The 23138-nt window shown below is 34.7% G+C and overlaps 1 protein-coding gene across 2 annotated transcripts in view; it reads left to right on the top strand.

Annotated features, from left to right (window-relative positions):
• Positions 1 to 23138, top strand: part of SCAP (SREBP cleavage activating protein) — a 408865-nt gene that overhangs the window by 173842 nt on the left and 211885 nt on the right. For both annotated transcript variants that reach the window (XM_090415224.1, XM_090415223.1), the window contains exons 13-14: positions 3381 to 3479; positions 19467 to 19603. In XM_090415224.1, coding sequence (XP_090271350.1) covers positions 3381 to 3479; positions 19467 to 19603 — 236 coding nt within the window. The remainder of the gene's footprint in view (positions 1 to 3380; positions 3480 to 19466; positions 19604 to 23138) is intronic.

Raw genomic sequence — 23138 nt, 5'->3', positions numbered from 1 at the left:
AGCGAGGGTAGCTCACATAATTACTTGAAAAACACTCTAACAAGCAGAGATAAGGGTGTTATCATTCCTCTTTATAAAGCCTTGATATGACTACATCTGAATTACGGTGTTCAGGTCTCACCACCCTGGTTTCTTGGAGATGAAGTGGTAGAGAGGATCCAGAGGTGAGCGACCAGGATGGTTAGGTCAGGTTAGGAATGCTCCCAATGAAGAGAGCTGGAGGATTTGTGGATTGCAAAAGTTGGTTGATAGGCAAAATAGGGGCAATATGATAGAAATCTTTAAGCTACTGAAGAGATTTTATAGAATTAATACAAAGGAAATATTTCAGCACTTGACTAAAGGTGGCAGGACAAGAGGTTATTCCTGGAAGTTGGGTAAGAGTGTGGTTAACAAGGGTGTGAGGACTAGGCCTGAGTCAGTTGTGGGTACCTTGTCTGTTAATAGTTTCAAGGAAAAGTACTATAGATATTGTGTTGATAGTTTGGGTCTCCCACGATGAGTCTTAGGACTGCATGGAGGTTCTCTTGGAATAATAATAATGGCTGCTCTTGAAAATTACCGAGCACATATGCTATAACAAAACAGCACTAACAGGGCAGTGTTATAGGGTATTACCGTATTCCATAAACTACCCAGTTTGTCTCCTTCGATCTTTTACTAGAAGGGCAACAGAAAAATATTCAGCAACCTGGATACTAATAAGCCAAAGAACTTATACTCTAGAACTTGCATCACTCCTGTATTGCCTTAACAAGCTGTTATACTCGTGTGGCATTCTGTGCAACAGAATGGAGCAAGCTTTCATTCAGTCTCTTCCTGTAAAAGAAATTTAAAAGTTAGGCATCAAATTATGGTTACACTGCCCTCACCTCACTACTTTTGAAAGTGATAGAGAAGGCCAACAACAACCAGCTTATATACAAACCCATTGGTTAATTAATGAACACCAGGTGGATTCCACCATTCTCATTCTCCAGCAAACCTTGCTAATGTTACCCAACTTTGGACACAGGCCATGCAAAGATTTGCAGAAACCATAAATTCGTTGCTCTTGATATTTCTAAAGGATTTGATAATGTCTGACATTGCTGCTTTCTAACCAAGGTAACCATCTTGGTTAGAAAGCAGCAATTCTGTCTTATTCATCTTACCATCTCATTCCTATCTTCATGAGTAGATTGCCAGCTTCCTCTTTGGCTGTTTATTGCATGTCACAGTGGATGGTTCTGTCCTGTCCAATTTTTACACAGTGCCGGGGCACCTCAAGGTGCTGATGTTTTCACTTATAATCTTATCCCTACCAGTGATCTTTGAGTAACATCCAGTCCTATTTATAACTTTGCTGATGACAGTACACTTCATTCCTCTACTTCATTTACAAAACCTTGTAGTACTCAGATTACTCAAGCTTCGTGATCTTTTATGACCAATTCTGTAAACATTGATCATCTTGCCATTCTTAAGTAGGGTAAAGGTGACTATGAATGTTATTGCTACCAAAACACAATCCAGTCTTATTTTCCTTAAGAAAGACCATACCTCACTCTCCATCACTTTTGATAACATTCCACTCTCACCAACATGACATTAGTTTTGTCTTCATGGGATGACTGGACATATGTTTATCTCATGATAATCTAGATGTGACAAACATATGTCCACAGCCTCATCCAGTTTCAGCAAGGTTGGTATTCTTTTTTGTTTCTGTAATCATCTCCTGATACTTTATAAATCCCAAATCTGTTCAGCCTTAGAATATTGGTCTAACATCTGTCGAAAGTATATCTAAAGAGAAAGTTTAAAAAGAAAAATTTACTAAATTAAAGTAAAAAATTATAATATTTACATGAAACTGCAGAGTATATTTATATGTACTTGATGCAGTTTTCATGTTAATGTTATAATTTTTTATTTTATTTTAATAAATTTTTCATTTTTAAAATAGATTATTTACGTAAAGTGAATATAAAGTGTATGTAAAAAATAATGAATGAACAAATAAATAGATGAATATGTGTGTGTGTGTGTGTGTGTGTGTGTGTGTACACACACACACACACATATATATATACGTCTATGCATGTATGTGTGTGTGTATAAATATTTACATAATAATTGCATATATGAGGTGGTATCAAAATGTTTCAAGACCTAGTTTTGTAACATGGCAGCACAAGGCTGCAAGCACAGTCATAGGGAGCACCGACCTTCATAAGTCAGTGTGCCAAAAGACATTGTCCTGTGTACTTTGGGAGCTGTGCAACTGGTGCTATTCTGACCATGTGCATTACCATGTCTGCATCATCATGGACAGCAAGTTAGAACGAAGAGCAAGCGTAAAATTCTGCGTGAAACTGGGCAAATCTGCCACAGAGACATTTAACATGATTCGGCAAGTTTATGCTGATGCTGCAATGAGTCGTTCGAGGTGTTTTGAGTGACACATGCGCTTCAAGAGCAGAACATCACTGGAAGACGACGAGTGATCAGGAAGACCTTCAACGAGCTCAACCCCCGAAAATGTTGAAACCATTTGGCAACTTGTGCATGAGGATCGTCGGAGAACACTCCACTACATTGCTGCCATTGTCGGTGTGTCATACGGAACGGTCCAGGCAATCCTCACATGTGATTTGAACATGTGCTGTGTTGCTGCCAAGTTCGTCCCCGGGCTGCCTTTAGAGGTAATAAATGCATCTAGTGTGAATGAATTTAAGTGAAGGTATGACAACTGGTTTGGGTGATATGTAGCCACCCTCGATAAGTCCTTGACTCCCTGGAGGTCTCAGATAATAATATATTAAAATGAAAACTTATTTTAATATATTATTAAAATAAGTTTAATAATATATGAAACATTTTTATTTATTTAAGTATTAAACATTATATTTAAGCATGTTTAATACTTAACTGTATTAAACATGCTTCAGAATTTGCATAATATACTGTTTTCTGGCAATCAGAAAAAGCTAATGATTCTAGCTGGTATATTTCTGCATGTTGTATTACAAACCCTCATAGTATATAAAAACAACAGAATATCACAAAGGTTGCTTTGCATGCCTATAAAATAGCCAAAAACATGTTAGAAGTATACTTGACTGGCGATCATCCATTTTTTATTATATAATTCATCTTTATGTTACTTAACTGAAATATAATAAACAGTTAAAGAAGGAAGGGAGAATGGGTATGGAGGAGAAGGGAAAGATGTAATATTAAAATGTTTCTTCATCTCGTAAGATATTTAAAGAATTTAAACAGTTGTAATTAATTAATTAAATTGAAATGATTTTTACATTGCCTTATTATAAATACATTATCTTGGTGCCTGTTTTAGTTTATTTTTAACTGTTTTCATTACTTTTTTTTGACAGGAGTTTTGCTTCTTTGCTGTTGTTGGACTTCTCTCTGACTTTTTTCTTCAGTTAGTGTTTTTTGCTACAGTTCTCTCAATTGACATACGAAGAATGGAGGTTTGTATATCTAAATATATGGGAATCATTTTCAAGTTTTAACTTTTTTTGCTGAACGAGTACTCTTTTTTGTTGCATCAGCATATCATTTTTTCTTGTGTAACTGGAAATCATATTATTATTATTGTGTGACATCTCCACGGACTGTGGGAGGTCGCTACACACATCTCACCATCTCCCCTACTACTTAATTCTCCAGATACATACAGTGAGATTACAACTACCATCTACTGCCCATCACCATGAATAATAATATTTTTTGTCTGTACATTGTGTGTGTTCTCATGGCCAATTTGCCTGTACTGGATGAAAAACCTGAGTTTCTGTGGAAAAAAAACCTCGCTGCCTTCGTATGAGATCAGCTAACTCATCATCAATTGAAAAGCCCATATAAAGATTCCTCTCCTCATGATGAGAATTAAACACAGGTCTTTTCCAGTCAAAGGATGCAATGATCCATTGTTCTTCCAATTGTACTGCAGTGGATTATGAAATGATTATGAAAATGATGAGTTTCGACGATAAAATAATTGATCTGTTGTGAAGAAGTATAACTAACAAGACAATGCATGACGTGCTGTCTCTTTGCACATATACATGATGAGTGAAGTTATTAATCATAACTCTAAAATCCTTATTGTGATTATATTAGAATACTTAATAATCCTTACCATTCTACTTTAAGATATACTTTTCAGATATATTCCAATTATTAGTTCCTTTAATTCATGCATAACATGTTTCTCTTCCTCGATCCATCCCACACTCACTCTTAGTTAATGTATTTAATGTATAGTATACTAGTAGTATGAGTGGATAGAAAGTTGACAAAAAAAAAAATTTAAAAAAAATTGAATTTGAAATTTGAACTGTGAGGAGATAGTGAATAGTCACAGCAAGTCATCATCATCATCAAATTCCTGCCATGTACCCTCAAGGGGTGTACAGGATATGATAGTACTACATGAAAAAATTACATTATTACTAACTTCCTATATACAATTTTCCTCCAAATCAGTCTGTTACTTGTCAAGACTCCAACATTATCAGATCTTATATTTCTATCGTCTAAGGCACTTTGTACCGTATCAATCCACCTATATCTTGGTCTTCCTCTGGGTCGTTTTCCTGCCAACCTGGCAGAGCACACTTGTTTTGCTAATCTTTTCTCTCCCATTCTATTTAAGTGACCATACCACCTGAGATTAGCTCTGCTAACGCATTCCTGGATGCTGACAATGTCAAGTTCTTTCCTAATATCCTCGTTTTTAATATGATATTGCCATTGATGCCATCTGTTCATGCCTCTAATCTTTCTCAGGACTCTCATATCTGCAGTCTCTAGTCTTTGGTCAAGTGTTTTACTTCTGACCCAGCTCTCAGATCCATAAGTTAAAACTGGTTTGAACACTGTCTTGTATAGCTAATTTGGTGTTCTGACTAATTTCTCTCTTATTCCATATGAATTTATTCAATTGACTTCCCACCATACCAGCTTTGCTGATTCTGTTGTCTATTTCCATATTTAATTTACCATCTTCACTAAAAATCGTGCCTAAGTAGCTGAAATGTTTTACTTGTTCCACAGGTTCTCCATTCACAACACAGTTGACAATTTCAATGATTCTACCTATTTTCATTGTCTTTTGTCTTTTTAATGCTGACCTTCATACCATATCTATTACAACAGCTATTCAATTTAGTCAGAGAATCTTGCAGACTTGTGGCAGATTTATTTAGAAGTATAACATCATCTGCGTAAAGCAAAGAGCTGACAGCAAGTATCCTAACAAATTAACAGGATTATCAGAAGCCCAATGAAGAATGCTTTGAGATCAGAATTTAGGGGTGCAGAAGTAAATATTCTAAACCTTCTGTTGATTTGTGTAGTGCAGCATTGTCAAATGATGTATTGCCATTGGCAGTAGTGTATAATGGATTTGCAGTCACCTGGATGAGGTCATTAATATATGGATGGAAGATAGACAAAAGAAATAGAACCCTTTTTTTAAGTTGCCATTGCTCGTTATTATTATTATTTTTTTTTATTTTGACCACACATAAGTGGTTACAAAACATAACACAGTCATGCTGTAATACTTGCTGTGTTTGTGCACTCTGTATTCTTGTTGGCCACACCTTTTGTTATACTGCATACCACCACTATCCTGCTTTGTCTTTAATTTCTCTTAACTATCATTAATGGTTGACTGCCTGAAGCTATGAACTGCTGCCATATATTTATTTCTCTTATCTCCTGTGCTCTGTAGTCTAACAAATTTATTCGTTTATCGACTGCGCCAGTTAGACTATATATTGAGTGTGAGAGCATAAGTTCATAAACCAAAGCCAAAGCAGATATCGTTTATATTCCTCACTTAAATTTATTCTTACTTTTAATTTGTTGTGGCTTAAATAAAATTCATATATACTTCTATTATGCAGGTTCAAATTTAAGGATAGTGTATTGACAAACTACAGTCCAGTGTCATATACAAACCACTTAATTAAGCCTAAAAGAATATTTACAGGATGATACAGTATATACACAAGGTCGTCACAATTTCCACTACTCTAAACTTTAGTTCTGAGCTCGTTTACGATTTAACATAATATTGCTTGATTATAAGACATACAATGGCTAAGCCTGATTTACCCTCACTATACAATATCTCACAACCATAGACATTTCACATACAATCTTTAATACATTCACTTTACATACCTTCAGTAATACAACTACTTGCAAATCCTTTATAGCAGACAGTCTTTCACATTATCCTATATATACACCCTCTGTCCAAAAAGAAACCGAACTTTTCGAAAATGGAAGAAACTAGTTGCGCCACCTGTTGTATCTTTTTATTGTCGAAAGCAGCAACTTTCAATAGCGTTGTGTCAACTGTTTATGACATTTGTTTTATTAGAAGCTGAGTTATAGTGCCAAGAGTGACAGTGTGTTTTGACGAACGGTCGGAAAATGAGTTTCAAACAGAGAGCTGCGATTGACTTTAGTGTTGAACTTGGTAAAAGTTTTACCGAAACACATTAAATGCTTCAAAAAGCATACAGTGATGAATGCTTATCCCGTTTATGAGTGGGTTAAGCAATGACGAATAGCCGGGCCATCCAAAAACTGGACTGAGTGAAGTGAACATCTGGAAAGTGTGTGATTTCATCAAAGAAAACCCAAAATCGTCCGTGAGATTGATTGAAGATGAATTGGAGATTCCAAAATCAACTGTGCAACATTTTGACCGAGAGTTTGGGCCTTCGTAATTGAATTCGCAATTTGTTCCCCACAAGTTGACCGACGACCAAAAAATGTATCGAATTGAACACTGCAAGGACCTCATTAAAACCACTCATAAGGACTCAAACTTCCTTGAAACGATCGTTACAGGCGACAACGTGGTGTTTTTGACTATGAGCCTGAAACAAAGTGCCAGAGTGCTGACTGGAGGCCACCAGAAGAGGGGCATCCAAAAAAAAGTCACTTGAAGAAGTCAAAAGTAAAGACAATGCTGATTTGTTTCTACGATTCCAAGGGCATTATCCACAAAGAATTCATTCTACCTGGTGAAACGGTCAATGGTGAGTTTTATTTTGAAGTTTTGAATCAATTGATAGTGAGAATTCATCACATATGGCATGAATATCGTGATGCAGGTAGCTGGTCACTTTTGCACGATAATGCACCATCTCATCGTTCGAACAATGTGAGACGGTTTTTGAGCAAAAACCAAGTTTGTGTGTTGGATCACTTGCAATATTCACCTGATTTAGCACCCCGTGACTTCTTTCTCTTCCCCTGACTTCATTTGCCAATGAAAGGAAAGCAGTACGACACCATTGAAAACGTTAAAGCAGCAGTAACCACGACCCTCAACAGTATCCCAAAAACGAATATAAAAAACTCATTTAACGAATTAATTGACTGTGCCAAATGCTGTATTGAAGCTGAGGGGAGAGTATATTGATTGAAATAAATTATTTGAATAATTATAATTGGCCTGTGTTTTATTTTCTATCAAAAGTTCGGTTTCTTTTTGGAGAGAGGGTGTATATACCCTATAGTTCACATGAAAATCTTATCTTTGTCTTTGCTTACTGTCTTGCCCCTGTTTTCCTGTTAATTTCTTTCCTTGCTTGAGAAGTCAATTGTTCCTTTCTTTATTGGATCCTTAATCACAGTGCGATATGCATTTCCTTACTTCCACAATGACTCGACACATTTCTCACGTGGCAGTGATCCAGATAGACGACTTGGAGCTTATGAGGCTTCTCTTTCACTTCTGACAGTGACTCTTAGCATTATGGGGACTTGGGTAAGAGTAGACCTAAGAGAATCCTAAGACAACTTTATTCTTGGATGAACTGCCTTTTATAGGCCTTAACCTCCATTGTGTGGATGCCCTCATCTTTCAAAATTGGTTACTTGTTTACTTTCAGGTATACTGACGTCATTTTTCACACGTCTTTGGAATTCTTTGTCAGTGGCAACTATGGTCACGTATTGACCTCTGGACACGATGACGTCATTCTTTGCAGGTCTCTGGAATTTTCCATCGATAGTAATTATCAGAATTTTCCCACTAATCTTAGCATTAACTTACTGACTCAACATTATTTAGCAGCTTTACTTGATGACGTCATGCACTATTTTAGTTTAACAAAAGCTCAATACAATAATTTTACATAACGGATTCTTTAATAATTTTCTGATTACATTCTCCTATACAAAAAAAAAAAAAAAAAAAAAAAACGTAAAACTGAACATGATAAGTTACAAAATCACTTTATTATGAGAGATTTTACAATGCAATGAGTAGGATTATGGGGAAAGAAGGTATCTATTAATATGTTTCTTGGAAAGCTGGAGGTCATATCATTGGAAGAGGAAGTTTGATACGTTTGAAGCTGAGCTGTATATGGCATTTTGACCAGCAGCTTCTAATTTTCTGACTTCATTACATGTCCTCTTCTGGAAAGCATCAATCATTCTGGAGATTTTTTGTGTACCACCCTAAATGTGGGATTCAGTATTCCAGAATCCACAACTGGTGGATTTTGGATTTATAAAGCATTAGGAGTTTTACAAGCAAGAAGTAGTGTTTTGAGTAAAAAATGACCCTAAGTTTTTTGGAGTCTGAGGAGTCTATGAATGTGATGTGTTTGTATCAGGATAGGCTAAATATGAAAGTGAACTATGGAGAGGAAATTGATCTTGAATGGAGATCAGAATATTAACAAAAAGAGGGAGTGAAATAATTCTTTCTTCTGAAAAATAAGACAGGATTGCGTTTTGATAGCATCACAATTCGTTAGATTATCTTCACCTCATTCAAGAATAGTGAAGAGATCAGTGTTTTAACACTGATGGGGTCCCATGTCAGCAGATTCTGTAGAAAAGAAGTGTCTGCCATCAGACATGCTCTTGTCTTGGTACTGTCTAAAGTAACGAAGGTCATCAACACTCATCATCATCAAATTCCTGACATATATCCTCAAGGGGTGTACAGGATATGATAGTACTGCATGCAAAAGTTACATCATTACTAACTTCCTATCTACAATTTTCCTCCAAATCAGTCTGTTACTTGTCAAGACTCCAATATTATCATTATGAAATCTTATATTTCTATCGTCTAAGGTACGTTGTACCGTATCAATCCACCTATATCTTGGTCTTTCTCTGGGTCATTTTCCTGCCAACCTGGCAGAGAACACTTGTTTTGCTAATCTTTCCTCGCCCATTCTGTTTAAGTGACCATACCACCTGAGATTAGCTCTGCTAATGCATACCTGGATGCCGACAATGATTTATAAGCTTGAATCATTTGAGCACTGTATAGATTCTCGAAGGCAGCCAGTGGGATAGGAGAGTATAAAAAAAGCAGTACAAAACAAGAGTTAGCTTTGGAGCACAAACTTTATGAACATGTAGAGAAATTGTATTAAGACCAGGATAATTTATATATATATATGTCCACACTGGACAACATTCTTCCAGTTCTTTCAGAATAAATGGAATCACAATGCAAAAATTGGCATAGCTATAGAGCAATAGTTAATATATCCTTTGGACATGATAAATTTTCTGCTTTAAACCTTTTTGAAATCGGTTTTAGATGTGTTAATAATTTGCTTATATCTGTTTCAAGCTTTAGCATAACAGAACAGTAAGATGGAGATTTTGGAGCAATATGCTTGACTCTTCTTTTATGCATCCTTGGCATAGTTCCTGGAGAACTAATGCTTATATAACAGATGAGAATTTAAAGTGGAATAAATGGATGTTTACCTGTAAGTATTGTTTCAGTGATATGCTTAGTGCAATTGTTGCATTAAAAGATAAGAAACAATCATTAATCTCATCAATGAAATGAAGCATAGAAATAATAAAAAAAACATCCTAGTTGTTATTCTTGTAACACTTGACAGCCAAAGGTTGGGAGTAGTCATATGAATGTTATTCAACACTAGTGAGATTTAAATTACTCAGAGAAAAATGCTCATAGTTTAGTTATCTGGATCATTGGTTGAGAGGAGATCAGGAATACAATAGTTAGGATGTCTTATTATATTCTAATAGGCATATCAACAGTTTGTGTGAAGTTTTTTTGTCTAATAAATGCCTTGTAATTTCTAACCTGCTAGATCAGTGCAATTTAAAAAATTGAAATTGTGAGCATTATCTAAAGAAGGTGACTTCACTTATTGATTTTGCACAAATGGCAATTATTCCTTCTGGTTCTTTACAAAGACCATTTGGGTGCATTATTACACTATTGCAACATTGGTGACCTCCTGACATCATACTTGCTATCTAACGCTTGCATACATGACTAAGGCAAATCACTTCCAATTGTACCAAGAACTGCACCATATGCCTTCTGTCAGAAAGACATTGGCAGAATTTTCAACAACCTGGATACCAAAAGCTTCTGATTTTGATGAAGCTTATGATCATTTCTCAAGCACAACACACTAGTTGTGCTTGAGAAATGTGCTCCTGAACTAATCACTACAGATTATTATACTCAGCCTGGCATTCACCCCATAACATTGAAGTAAACCCATGTCAGCAGATTCTGTAGAAAAGAAGTGTCTGCCATCAGACATGCTCTTGTCTTGGTACTGTCTAAAGTAACGAAGGTCATCAACACTCATCATCATCAAATTCCTGACATGTACCCTCAAGGGGTGTACAGGATATGATAGTACTGCATGAAAAAGTTACATCATTAACTTCCTATCTACAATTATCCTCCAAATCAGTCTGTTACTTATCAAGACTCCAATATTATCATTACCAAATCTTATATTTCTATCGTCTAAGGCACATTGTACCATATCAATCCACCTATATCTTGGTCTTTCTCTGGGTCATTTTCCTGCCAACCTGGCAGAGAACACTTGTTTTGCTAATCTTTCCTTGCCCATTCTGTTTAAGTGACCATACCACCTGAGATTAGCTCCGCTAATGCATACCTGGATGCCGACAATGTCAAGTTCTTTCCTAATATCCTCAATATCCTCATTTTTAATATGATATTGCCCTTGATACCATCTGTTCACGCATCTAATCTTTCTCAGGACTCTCATATCTGCGGTCTCTAGTCTTTGGTGAAGTGTTATACTTCTGACCCAGCTCTCAGATCCATAAGTTAAAACTGGTTTGAACACTGTCTTGTATACAGCTAATTTAGTGTTCCGACTAATTTCTCTCTTATTCCATATGAATTTATTCAGTTGACTTCCTACCATACCAGCTTTGTTGATTCTGTTGTCTGTTTCCATATTTAATTTACCATCTTCAGTAAAAATCGTGCCTAAGTTCACTCAACTTCTTTAATACTTGGAGAACTGTTGACTAATCAGTGACCACCTATAGATTCTGCCAGTCGAGATTGATATACAGGGTGATTCAAAAAGATGGACTATTTTGTACTGAATTCACGTACTGAAATTGAGTCCATCTTTTTGAATCATCCTGTATTACCCCCTTTCTGGATATGTGCTGTAGAAAACCCTGGAGAAATCTGCTGTGGAACTTTACATTTCCAAGACGTTAGGGTCTGTGGCATCGAGGGCTTCTCAGCCTATTACCATCTTATTGTCCACCTTCCATCCTTTGTATTTGGGTCACCAGTTTTCTCTCAGATTGTTCATTGCATATATTGGTAGAGGGTATTTTCTCTCTCTCTCTCCAGTTTTGAAGATTCATGTTTCTGGTTTGATCAATCGACTGGCTTTTTTAAAACGGTGTAGGGACAGCAATATCATTCCGAATTGCATCAAACTAAAAAGAAAATTTACCTCAACAAAGGTGCAACGAATATATACCACTGCATGGAGAAAGCATTACTCAGGGAACAGATCCAGGCCATGAGAGAAAACTTGGCTATTACTCAAAACCAGGTACAAAATGAAAAATCTGAACTTTCAAGTTACTTGAACGCAGATATTTGGATTATCCTCAAAAGGATTACAGACAACATGGCAAACCATATCCTTCAAACTAAGAAAGAAAATCTCATCCAAATTTCATAGACTAAAAGATCGACAAAACCAACGGACATATTCAAATTTCTCCACAGTGAATGTTAACAACCAACCAGAAGCAAGAAGCAACAGGAGCCACTAATCGCTAGCAGGTAACAGTAACGTAGTCAACCTATCCAACTACGCCTTAAACAAAGATGAACTGTCACTACTCTCCAAAAGTCTAAATTTTGCCGTAGCACCCAGATCGATGAACAAACTGGATTTTATTTGTAATATTGAAAGAGACTTAAGATTCATCCCAAATAACATAGCAGACAAAATACTATGTTTAGAAACTGCCAACATTTTAAATATAAATCATAAGAAAACAATAACAAGTAACTTGACGAAACACGAATTAACAGCAGTGAATTCATTAAAATCAAATCCGAACATTGTAATAACTAGAGTCGATAAAAGGAAGGGCTACCGTTATTCTAAACCGAATCACTTATTTAGAAAAAATTAATCTTCTAATTTTGGACAATGGTACATGCTAGTGCGTTAACTATGACCCAACCAATAGAATAAAAAAGAAAACTGAGAAACTACTTAAATCTATTACTACATGGCCAGAAGAGACAGTCAAAAAATTACTTCAGCACTACGTTCGTTCCCCTAGAATTTATGGTCTACCCATGATACACAAACAAAACACACCACTCCGACCGATAGTCGAAGGTATAGATAGCCCTAATTATCACCTAGCCAAGAAATTAGTGGCAACACTCAAGGAGTTGGTAGGTCATTCCCCCTCCTATATCAGAAACACACAACACTTCATAAACATAATCAAAGACATTACACTAGAAAAAGATTTACTAGTCAGTTTTGACATCTCTGCCCTCTTTACGAATGTCCCAGTCAATGACACAATCCTTCTTTTACCCTCCAGATATAACGGTGCTCTTTGCACATATATTACGTTCTGGTTATTTTGTATGACAAAACCCTTTCTACCTACAAAAAGAAGGCACAGCCATGGGCTTGCCATTATCCCCCCCCCCCCCATTGCTAACTTTTATATGGAACATTTTGAGCAACATGCTCTAGATTCCTCTCCTTTAAAACCCAAAGTCTGGCTTAGATACGTTGACGATGTTTTCACGATCTGGCCACTAGACACTTTCCTTAACCACCTAAACAAACAATACAAATGCATGCAGTTCACAAAAACAGAACACACTTTCGTTTCTAGATACACTTGTCACACGTCTTCCTTCTGGCAGTCTTTCCTTCACTGTTTACCGGAAACTGACACATTCTAGCTAATATATACATATAAACTCCTACCACCACCACCCAACACAAAAACTAGGTGCCATTAATACTTTAAAAAACAGGGCTTTGAAGATCTGCTCCAAAGAACAAGCATGAAAAGACAAATTTAAAGTTATCAGCAATACTTTTCTAAAAAATGGTTACAACCATAACACCATTAACAAAATTCTCTATGAGACCTCAATAAAAAACAAAGATAAACCAGATTACAATAAAACTATAACTATTCCTTACATTAAAGAGACATCATATAAAATAAACAGAATACTACAAAAATACAACCTCAAAGCCCTTTAAACCTCCTGCAAAACTAAAAAGCTTACTCAACTCATCCAAAGACCCACTCCCTCTGCTGGCCCACCCTGGAGTATACCATATTTATTTCATCTGTAATATACCATATATAAGGGAAACAGGACGCACAATTCCTATCAGACAAAAGGAACATAAACAACACATTAAATATAATAACTGTGGTGAAGCTAGCCTTTCTGACCATGCCCTGAACACTTTACATAAAATTGACTGGAAAAGCACCAGTTGTTTACATCACATCAAAACATGGTATGAACGCAAATTTAAGGAAGCCTGTGAGATTCTTATCAACACCCCAATCTGAAAAATAATGGTGATCTAAAAATCCCAAGCATATGGAGGCACATATTCTATCCATGGAACCTTTCTCTCTAAGAGTTAACTATAAACAGGACTGTAGATAATCCAGAATCCTAAAACAAAAGTAACAATTGTAATGCTAAAAATAGGTCATCATTGTTACTGAAAGAAGACTATAAGAAAGAATTTTTTCTTATGTTATCTTAAATAGAATTTAATTTTGATGTAGTTTCTAAATAATTAATTTTTTTTCCTTTTTTTTTTTTACTAGAGGTCATGCCAGTAGATTAACGGGTGATCAGATCATTGTTCCTTTAGCTTGCTGTGTATAATGTAACTCAGCTTGTCCTTGTATATTTGTATATACTCCAGATGATGATCTTAATATGAAGATCGAAATGTCAGGAAATTAAAAGTTATTTATAACACTGTTGTAAAGTCCATAATTTCTAAAATGAATGCTGATCACCGTGCAACACTAAAAGAAAGGTTCTGTTTCTCCAGATTTTCATACTAATGCAAGTGTTCTTCAGGGTGCTGTCATTCATTCATTTGCCCTCATATATATAAAAAGACCTTCCCTCACTTAAACTCAAACCTTATCCATAATTTTTCCAATAATACTATTGTCCATCCATCTTTCTCATGTGACATTCCTGTAGTATTCAAACATCTCAAACTTCAAGATTATATACAACCAGTGTCCTAAACACTGATCCTCACTCTATTTTTCAATAGTATAAATTTTTTTTTGTACAACTTCTGAAAGAATTTTCTAAGAAAGAAAAGAATTTTTTTCCTTGCAAAAAAAAAAAAAATCTCCTCTCATAATACTCAGCTCAAGTAGCTTTTCACAACACAGACATGTTATTTTTATTACATGTCTGGCTTTCAAAAAAACTTTGCATCCTTTTTTTTTTATCAAGACATCTTTTCAACTATTATGTACAAATCCCAAATCTGCCTGGCCTTAAAATACTGCTCTCATATTTGAGGTAGTGCACCAAAAATCTCACTAAAAGTTCTTGATGCTATTTAGAAGATTGCAATTTGACTAATTAACATCTCTCATACAGTGGTCTTTCTGGAGATTGTCTTCTGTCAGATAATTTCAACAAAACTTATATCCAGCATAAGCTACCTTTCCTATTAAATGTACAATAACAGAAGAGCAGCAGCTGTTCAGTATTCATTTAGTTGTTAATCCACTAAGCCTGCTACTCCTATTCATCTTTCGTTCCATATACCTCTGTTCCCCAGATTAGATTACTTTTTACTTGACTTCTATCTGCACACACAGTATTAATTTACTATAAGTTTTGCAGGCTTGTGTGTGTAATACTGATAGGAAAGGAAAATTACTTTCTTTTTATATAAACATGTACATACTTTGAACTATACATATTGAGATGTGAAAAGGAAAATTATATGAATGACTCTCTCTCTCTCTCTCTGATAATATAAATATATTATTGTTTCTGAGTGGTGCAAAAGATTGCAAGTTTCTATATATTTATTTATTCTTTTAATTTGGTACTTGAATATCAAAGAGGGGGGGAAAAAAGCATATCTTACAACTTTTTTTTTGTATAGTTTTGCTTTTGATATCAAGAAACAAATTTCAGCAGTAGCTTGAAAAACCATGTTTGCTCTCTCTAATAGGATTTCCAGTTTAATTAACACTTATTTCTCCAGCACATATTATTGGAGGTATAAAAAAAGAACTCATCTATGTATTCCATTTAATGGTAGGCTGTACTGAAGTTATGGAAGACACCAGTTATTAATTCAAAGCATTTCAAATAGAAATGAAATTGATTTAAATGCAGTGATTAGTTTTATCTTGATGTTTGTATTGCATTCTGGTGTGGGGCCTGGAGGACCATTTAAATAATTTACCTACTTAAAATATGTTGAATTATTGTAATAAATAAATGCTTGAAATACAAATATTAACAAATGCAGTCATCATCATAATCATTTCATGGTGTAATCAAAATTATATTTGATAAGAAATGTATTCATGTTTTTATCCTTATTTTATTTAAGCATTAGAAAATAAATGTCTGCCTGTGAATACCTTCAAAATAGGTTACTTATAGATAGAAGCATTTACTGTGCATTATCAGTATTAGGACAACTTGGGGTGTTATTAAAAGTAAATGATGAAAAATGAAACGATGAAATATGACTACATTGGATCACCCCATTATAAATATTTAATATGAAAAAAAAAAAAGATCATGTCTGCATGTGTTTGTTAAACAAAAGGATGGTCTCTACTTTAAATGAACATTATTTGTATCATCTTGGGATGCTTCATTGTGTTTTCTTCTCTAGCAATAATATCAGTTTTCAGAATGCTGAAAGATGCGAATGTAAAACCGAAACTATGTAAAAGCAATGCTCTTACATGATTCAGATGATTCTCCATGAAAACTTGAACATTTTTTTTTCTTTTGGTATGATCACTCACTTTTCTATTTAAATGTATCTTTCCCCAAAAGTAACACAACAGCTTTAGAATGTATGAAATTATTACAAGATAAGAAACATAATTGTTCTTAAAGGATAAAAGGGTTGACATCTGTTGTCAGCTACATTATTTAACGTGAAGCTGAAATTTCAGCTCTTCTCCATTTCCACTGATTATTCAGAAACAAACATTAATCATATTCAATCCTGTCACAACAAAGCAAATGAAGTTTGCTTATCTGAAGATTTAAAGAAACAGGCTGAAGTCTCACTATTCTCTTACTCCTAGACATGTACAATTTTAAAAAATTTCATGAAGGCTGCATATCCCTTTGCCTGATATTTGATGGCATGAGTTCTCTGACTTATTTGCTGTCAAAATATTTAGGTAAGCTTTTAAAAAGCTGTACAGGATATGATTCTTTTTTCAGAAATTCCTCTTGTTTTGCAGGGAAAAATCTTCAGAATTCAAGTAAACTATTTCATCATTTAGCTTGCTTAGAAGATCATTATTCACAGATGCACCAGTAGAGGAGTTCATCTCTTACTTAGATGAACTATGGTATGGCATATAAAAAAACCGTACTGAACTTCGACATCCACTTCAGTATACGTGGTATGAGATATATCATTCAACTGCATGCACATTAATAGAAAAGCATGTGTAGAGTCAGTGCCATTACAAGCTGTAGCAGTGGTATTGACATTGAAAGAAAAGACGTTTATTGTTGAACATTATTTTCGTTCATACGGAGTTGGTAGAGCAAATAGTCCAAGCCTATAACATGTTTGTGAGCAGTTTGTTCATCATTTTCATAAGCATGCCCCAAGCAAATAGTGTCATCATTGCCTTAATCAAGAGGTTCCGATGTAGCGGGAGTGTTCTGTCACAATGCAAAGGATATTTTGGGAGACCACAAACTTTTAACACAAATAAGAATCACGGGCATGTGCTAAAGAAGTGTTACAATCTCCAGAAAGGAGTCAACTCTGAACAGCAGTAAAACTTGGGATACCGAGACAGTTACTACAGAGAATCTTTAAGGAGCTGGGTGCCTTTTCTTACGTTATTCAGGTGAGCCAGTGTTTAACAGCAATGGATTACACTGCACAGCAAGAATACTGTTCAATGCTGTGCAGTGCTGGACAATGTCCTTGAAGATCGTCCTTCCTCCATAATGTCTGATACTCGGACGATGCACATTTCCATCTAAGTGGTCATGCAAACAGATGAACCTACAGGTTTCTTGACAGACTTGAGTTAGAAACCTCTTCACTGTGAGGTCACTGCATGGTGTGCAGTTTCTGGTCATGGCATAATTGGGCTCTATTTCATTGAAGAGGGTGGTGTAACCATGACCTTGAATAGTGAATGCTACATTGAGAATGCGTTGATTCCATTCACCCAGGATTTGCATTGAATGTGTCATGCAAAAAACATTTCATGCACAGGTATTCCAACAGACAGAGCAACCAGCCACACATCGTGTGGTTCTAGAGCCTATTTATCAGAACACTTCCCTGAGAGGCTCATTTCGAGGTTCACAGAATTCCCATACCCTTCATGTTCTCCTGATCTCACATCGCGTGATGCCTTTGTTTGGGGTGTGTTAAAGGAATGGGTATCCCACCATAACCCACCTTCAGATCTTCATGAACTAAGGGATAAAATTACACGATATGTCCAGCAGATTCCAAACCCTTGTTCTTCAAGATGACAGAGAACCTTCGATACGAAACCTGTCTTGAAAAAGAAGGTGCTCATTTCAAGCATGTAATCTACCATTGTTGCTTTATTTGACCGATACTTGTGGATGTACATATCATCAGGTATAAACATATATATCTTTGTTAATAAACCCATTTACTCCATAACATATATCGTCATAGTCATTCAGTACTGTTTTTTTTCTTTTTTTCCCCATCATACTGTATTTCCACCTGAGATTACTGAACTGTTTACACAATGGAAGAACAAGATCTATAACCAAAAATATGGTCTGGCTGTCGGGTGGGAGGGGATGGTCTGTTGTCAACTCTAAACAAAAAATATCTAAACAATTTTTTTTAATTTTCTGAATGATCTCCATTTGTTTCCATTATGGTTTCCCTGATCTGACAGGGAAACTGTATTTCAAACTATTCTGTTCTCTTTGGAGGCCAGGTAGAAGCTTTATCAGGGCAAAAACTACATCTTGTTACTGCAATAATCCCATGTCAGAAAATTGTGTGTAACATAAGTGGGTCGTTTCACTTATATAAGATACTGCATTTCTCGCACTATATATATCCAAGGTTCTTAATTGTAGCTACCGACATTAAAGTTGGGAGTTAAAAAATCAAATGGTTTCACCAACACTAACTGATATTTTATAGAAACATTTACTACTTATTTTTCAAAATAAAGTCAATTAAAAAAGTACCATTGAGATACTTTTACAAAAGTTACATTTAAAGCAGTTTTAATTTTGTTCATTAAAAATGTAATTTAATAAATTAAACATTTAATTATGTGATGTACATTTAGCTGGTTTGCTCTAATAAAAAAAGAATTACTAAGGTAATTAGTAATTCTAATGAAGTATTATGGATGATATAATATCATCCATGATCATATGTTGTCGATACAAAATTAATAACGGAAAAAACTCACGTACAAAGATTATTTAATAGTATAATTTTTGCCTGTGTGTCACAGGCATCTTCAGTTTTTTTTTTTCCGTTATTAATTTTGTATTGATATGTCATGGTATACCTCTTTTAAAACTTATATCTTGTTTGTGTCTATTTGTGTTGTATAGTTATACACTGTGATATTGGCTAGCTACTACTACTACAGGGTATTTGTTGAATTATTATTACACCACAGGGTATTTGTTGAAAATTCTTGAAGGTAGAGGGATCATATCATGAATTCTGAATAACATTTGTCATTTGTGAACATTGTCTATTTTTAGCATTAAATAGTATTTGTTCCATTTCATTTGACAGTTTTTCAAGTAATTGTAAGACATTTAATTGTTTTTGATTTATTCAAAAAAGAACATAAATTTTGACTTGTCTTAGCTAGCTGATCTCCATAAAGACACCCTTCAACAGACAGTGAGTATCCGCCCTCTCCACCAGCAAGTTCCTCTTACAAGCACTCAGTCGTCAGCAATCAGGAGTAATACCTACACCAGCATGTCACTAAACAGACCAAGGTGCCAAATCTTCAATTTTATTTTTACCCTGTTTTAAGTAATTAACTTCATGTTGCCATTGTTCTAAAGTTATGCAGGTTACAACATTTTTAGTGTTCCAAGCATTTTGAAGAAAAGTAATTTAAAAGAAAAAAAACTCATATTGTACCACTTTTGCTTTATAGTGTAATGGGAACTTAATTATGTAGTACTATCATAGTAGGATGCACACCCCTTGAGAACATGCATTAGATATTAATGAGGATATATTGAATAAGTGCTGTTCATTAATTATTAGTAGTATAACATACTGTATATGTTGCTGACTCTCAAATACTACAGAAAACCCCTCGAAATCATGAGTCGTCTTATATGGCTAGTATAAAAAGGGAAGCTTAATTTCTTGGATGAACATTTAGGCAGTTACAATACATCGTTATATAAGAAAATAAGCAGTGTTTATAAACAAATCAGATTAATTTTTTGTTACATAAATTTATTTAAAATATTACAATAGATGTAAGTCTTAAAAAACAATAATAATTATTAACCTCAATTTTCATATTAAAAATGTTGAAAATAGTTCTTCAGCTTCATTGTTTAAATAATCGTCATATGGATTCCAGTTCGAATCCGGTGAATTGATTTCATTTTCATCGTCATCAGTGTCCCACAACAGATCATCTTCCACACCATCCATAAGATTAGAGATACCACACTTGTTAAATGATTTTATTACAGTCTCTACTTTTACTTTATTCCATGCTTTGATCACAAAATTGCACAACATATCAAGTGATGCAGTGTGCATAGATCCACCATTTGTATATGATTTTTCATCAGTCAACATCTGATTATTCCACTCTTCTCTCATGTGATCTTTAAATGGTTTGTTCAAGCGGACATCTAGTGGTTGCAATATAGAAGTTAAACCACCTGGTATAACAGCAATTTTTTTCTAGAAGACTTTTAGCATTCTCAGTTAAATGACTACGAAACATATCCCATATTAATAAACTGTGTTTCCTCATTATACCGCCTGGTCGCATGTTCCACGCATTATTTATCCATAATTTCACACCATTTTCGATCAATCCATCCTTTTTCATGGAAATGTACAAAAAACACCTGAAGGAAATTTTATCTTAGGTTTAGTTTTACGTTTGAAGATGATCATTGGTTTTAACTCTGTTCTATCAGCCAAACATGACAACACAACCATAAACCTTGTATTTTCATGACCTGTACTTTGAACTAGCATACTCTTACTACCTTTAAACTCCACTGTTTTATTGCCTTATCATATCAAAGCTCATAAAGAGTTTCATCCATATTTCCAATATTTGACAATAGAAATTTATGTTTTTGTCTCAACTGAATAATAAATTTATGGAAACTAGTAAGTTTGTGGTCAATATTTGCTAGTAGTTTTTGAGTAATTTTCGTTTTTTGTCTTATTACCAAATTTTGTCTGTTCATAAAACGATTACACCATCCTGAAGTAGTTTGAAATTCTATACTTTCATCCAGATTCAATCTTGGCCATTTTAGTGCATATGCTCTAATCATATTTCTTGCAACAAGATAACCATTCTGCCTTTGTTCGAATACCCATTCTGCAACATGATTTTCCAGTTGCAGCCATCAGGTGATCCCTGTTCTCATCTCACATTTTTTCTTTGGCAATTTTTTAAAAATATCTTCTTTCTTCCTCCATTCTCTTACCATCTTCTCAGTTATGTCAAACTTTCTTGCAGCAGCAGCACAGTTATTAGTTTGCTTTGCCATTTCAATTACCCTTATTTTAATCGAGCTTCATACTTTCTTCGCTTTGTTGCTGGTTCCATGATTTTAAGTGATAACAATTTTAATAACCCTAAAATTTTTAAAAAATGCAAAATGAATAATTAATTAAAATTGGAGCTAATCACTTTTAATTAGGGTAATTCGCTTAAATGTTAAATCTATGCTATGCAAAAAAATAACAAATATTCATAGATATAAAAAGAATGGATATAACAACAATACCGAATGTTGTATTAATACAAGAAAGAAGAAATTGGGGGATCGTCTTATACAACCAACATAAGCTTAAAACCTAAAAATAGCCTAAAATTAGACCTTGTCTTATATGCCACAACTATCGGTGGAATCTTTGTCGAATAAAGCATAAATGACAGTAGATTATGTGCTCGAAATAAGCACCTTGTCTTTCAAGACAGGTTTCGTAGAGCATGCGAAAGTTCTCTGTCATCTTTGATAACAAGGATTGGGACATCTGCTGGACATGTTGTGCATTTTTATCCCTTCGTTCAAGAAGGTTTGAAGGTGGATCATGGTTGAATACCTATTCCTTCAATATTCCTCAAATGAAAGCTTGGACCATTTGCCCTACCAGTTCTGTATGAATGAAAATAATGCTCAGCAATAAATGTCTTTTCTTCCAATGTCAACACCATTGCTAAAGCTAAATGTAACGGCAGACTCTTCTATTAATGTGCATGTAGTCAAAGTTTGGCACTTTTTTTTTTTTTTTTTGCGCCATACTGTATTTTAGCAGAACTCAGTGTTCTCATTGCTTTAAAAAAAAAAAAAAAAAAAAAAAAAAAAAAAAAAAAAAAAAACAGCACTAAACTATTTTGCTAACCTTTTTGTTCCTACCTTATATTAGCTTAGTGTACCATTCTTGCTAATGATGCAAGTTCCTTTCTAAAATATTAATTTTTAATATGAATCTACCATTGATGTGATTTGTTCATGCTCCTTTTTACTCAGAATCATATCTGTGGTCTGTATTCTTTGATTAAGAACTTGCTCCCTCAAATTGTGGCAAACATTCACACAGTTATTTTATTTTATTTTATTTTGTTTTATTTTTTTTATCCTCTGTGAGCAAATGAGGCACAAATATCAGATACATGTTTCATTTGCAAATTTGTTAAAATTTGCTGGCATGAATTCCACGACAGATTCATCTCTTTACCAAGATAACATTGGATATCTAACATGCCGAAGTGCATGAGTTTGCATTTACTGACGTTGAACTGACATCTTTTCCCATGCCCACAATTCCAGCCTATTCAAATCATTCTGCAAGTACTGCATATCAGAAGCATTCCTGATTACCCTACCTATCTTTCATCATCAGCAAATAGCTGTATGTCTCCTGTCAAATCCTTCCCAATATTATTAATGTACAGATTGAATAACAGTAGACTAAGGACTAATCCTTGTGGTATGTCACTGGTTACCTTAAATCTTGCAGACTCATATCCACCGTATATCACTTTTTGATATCTGTCATTCAGCCATTCTCTTATCCATGCTAATATTTTATAATCCAAACCCATATTTTCCAATTTATGCAACAGTCTTGCATGCTGTATTTTGTCAAAAGCCTTAGCAAAATCCAAAAGTATCATGTTGTATCCATTCCCCTTGTCTAGTTCAATGTTAACATTTTATAGAATGTGAGCTAGTTGCTAAAACATGACTTTCCCTTAGTAAACTCATGCTATTCATTGCATGGTAGAGATTCACTTTCAACTCATTTTTG

This window comes from Typopeltis vanoorti, unplaced genomic scaffold (assembly GCF_054136105.1).
Source record: "Typopeltis vanoorti isolate ZY-2024b unplaced genomic scaffold, IOZ_Tvanoo_1.0 HiC_scaffold_24, whole genome shotgun sequence".
In the NCBI taxonomy this organism is placed as follows: domain Eukaryota; kingdom Metazoa; phylum Arthropoda; class Arachnida; order Uropygi; family Thelyphonidae; genus Typopeltis; species Typopeltis vanoorti.
This window is presented reverse-complemented; position numbering and strand designations above follow the sequence as displayed.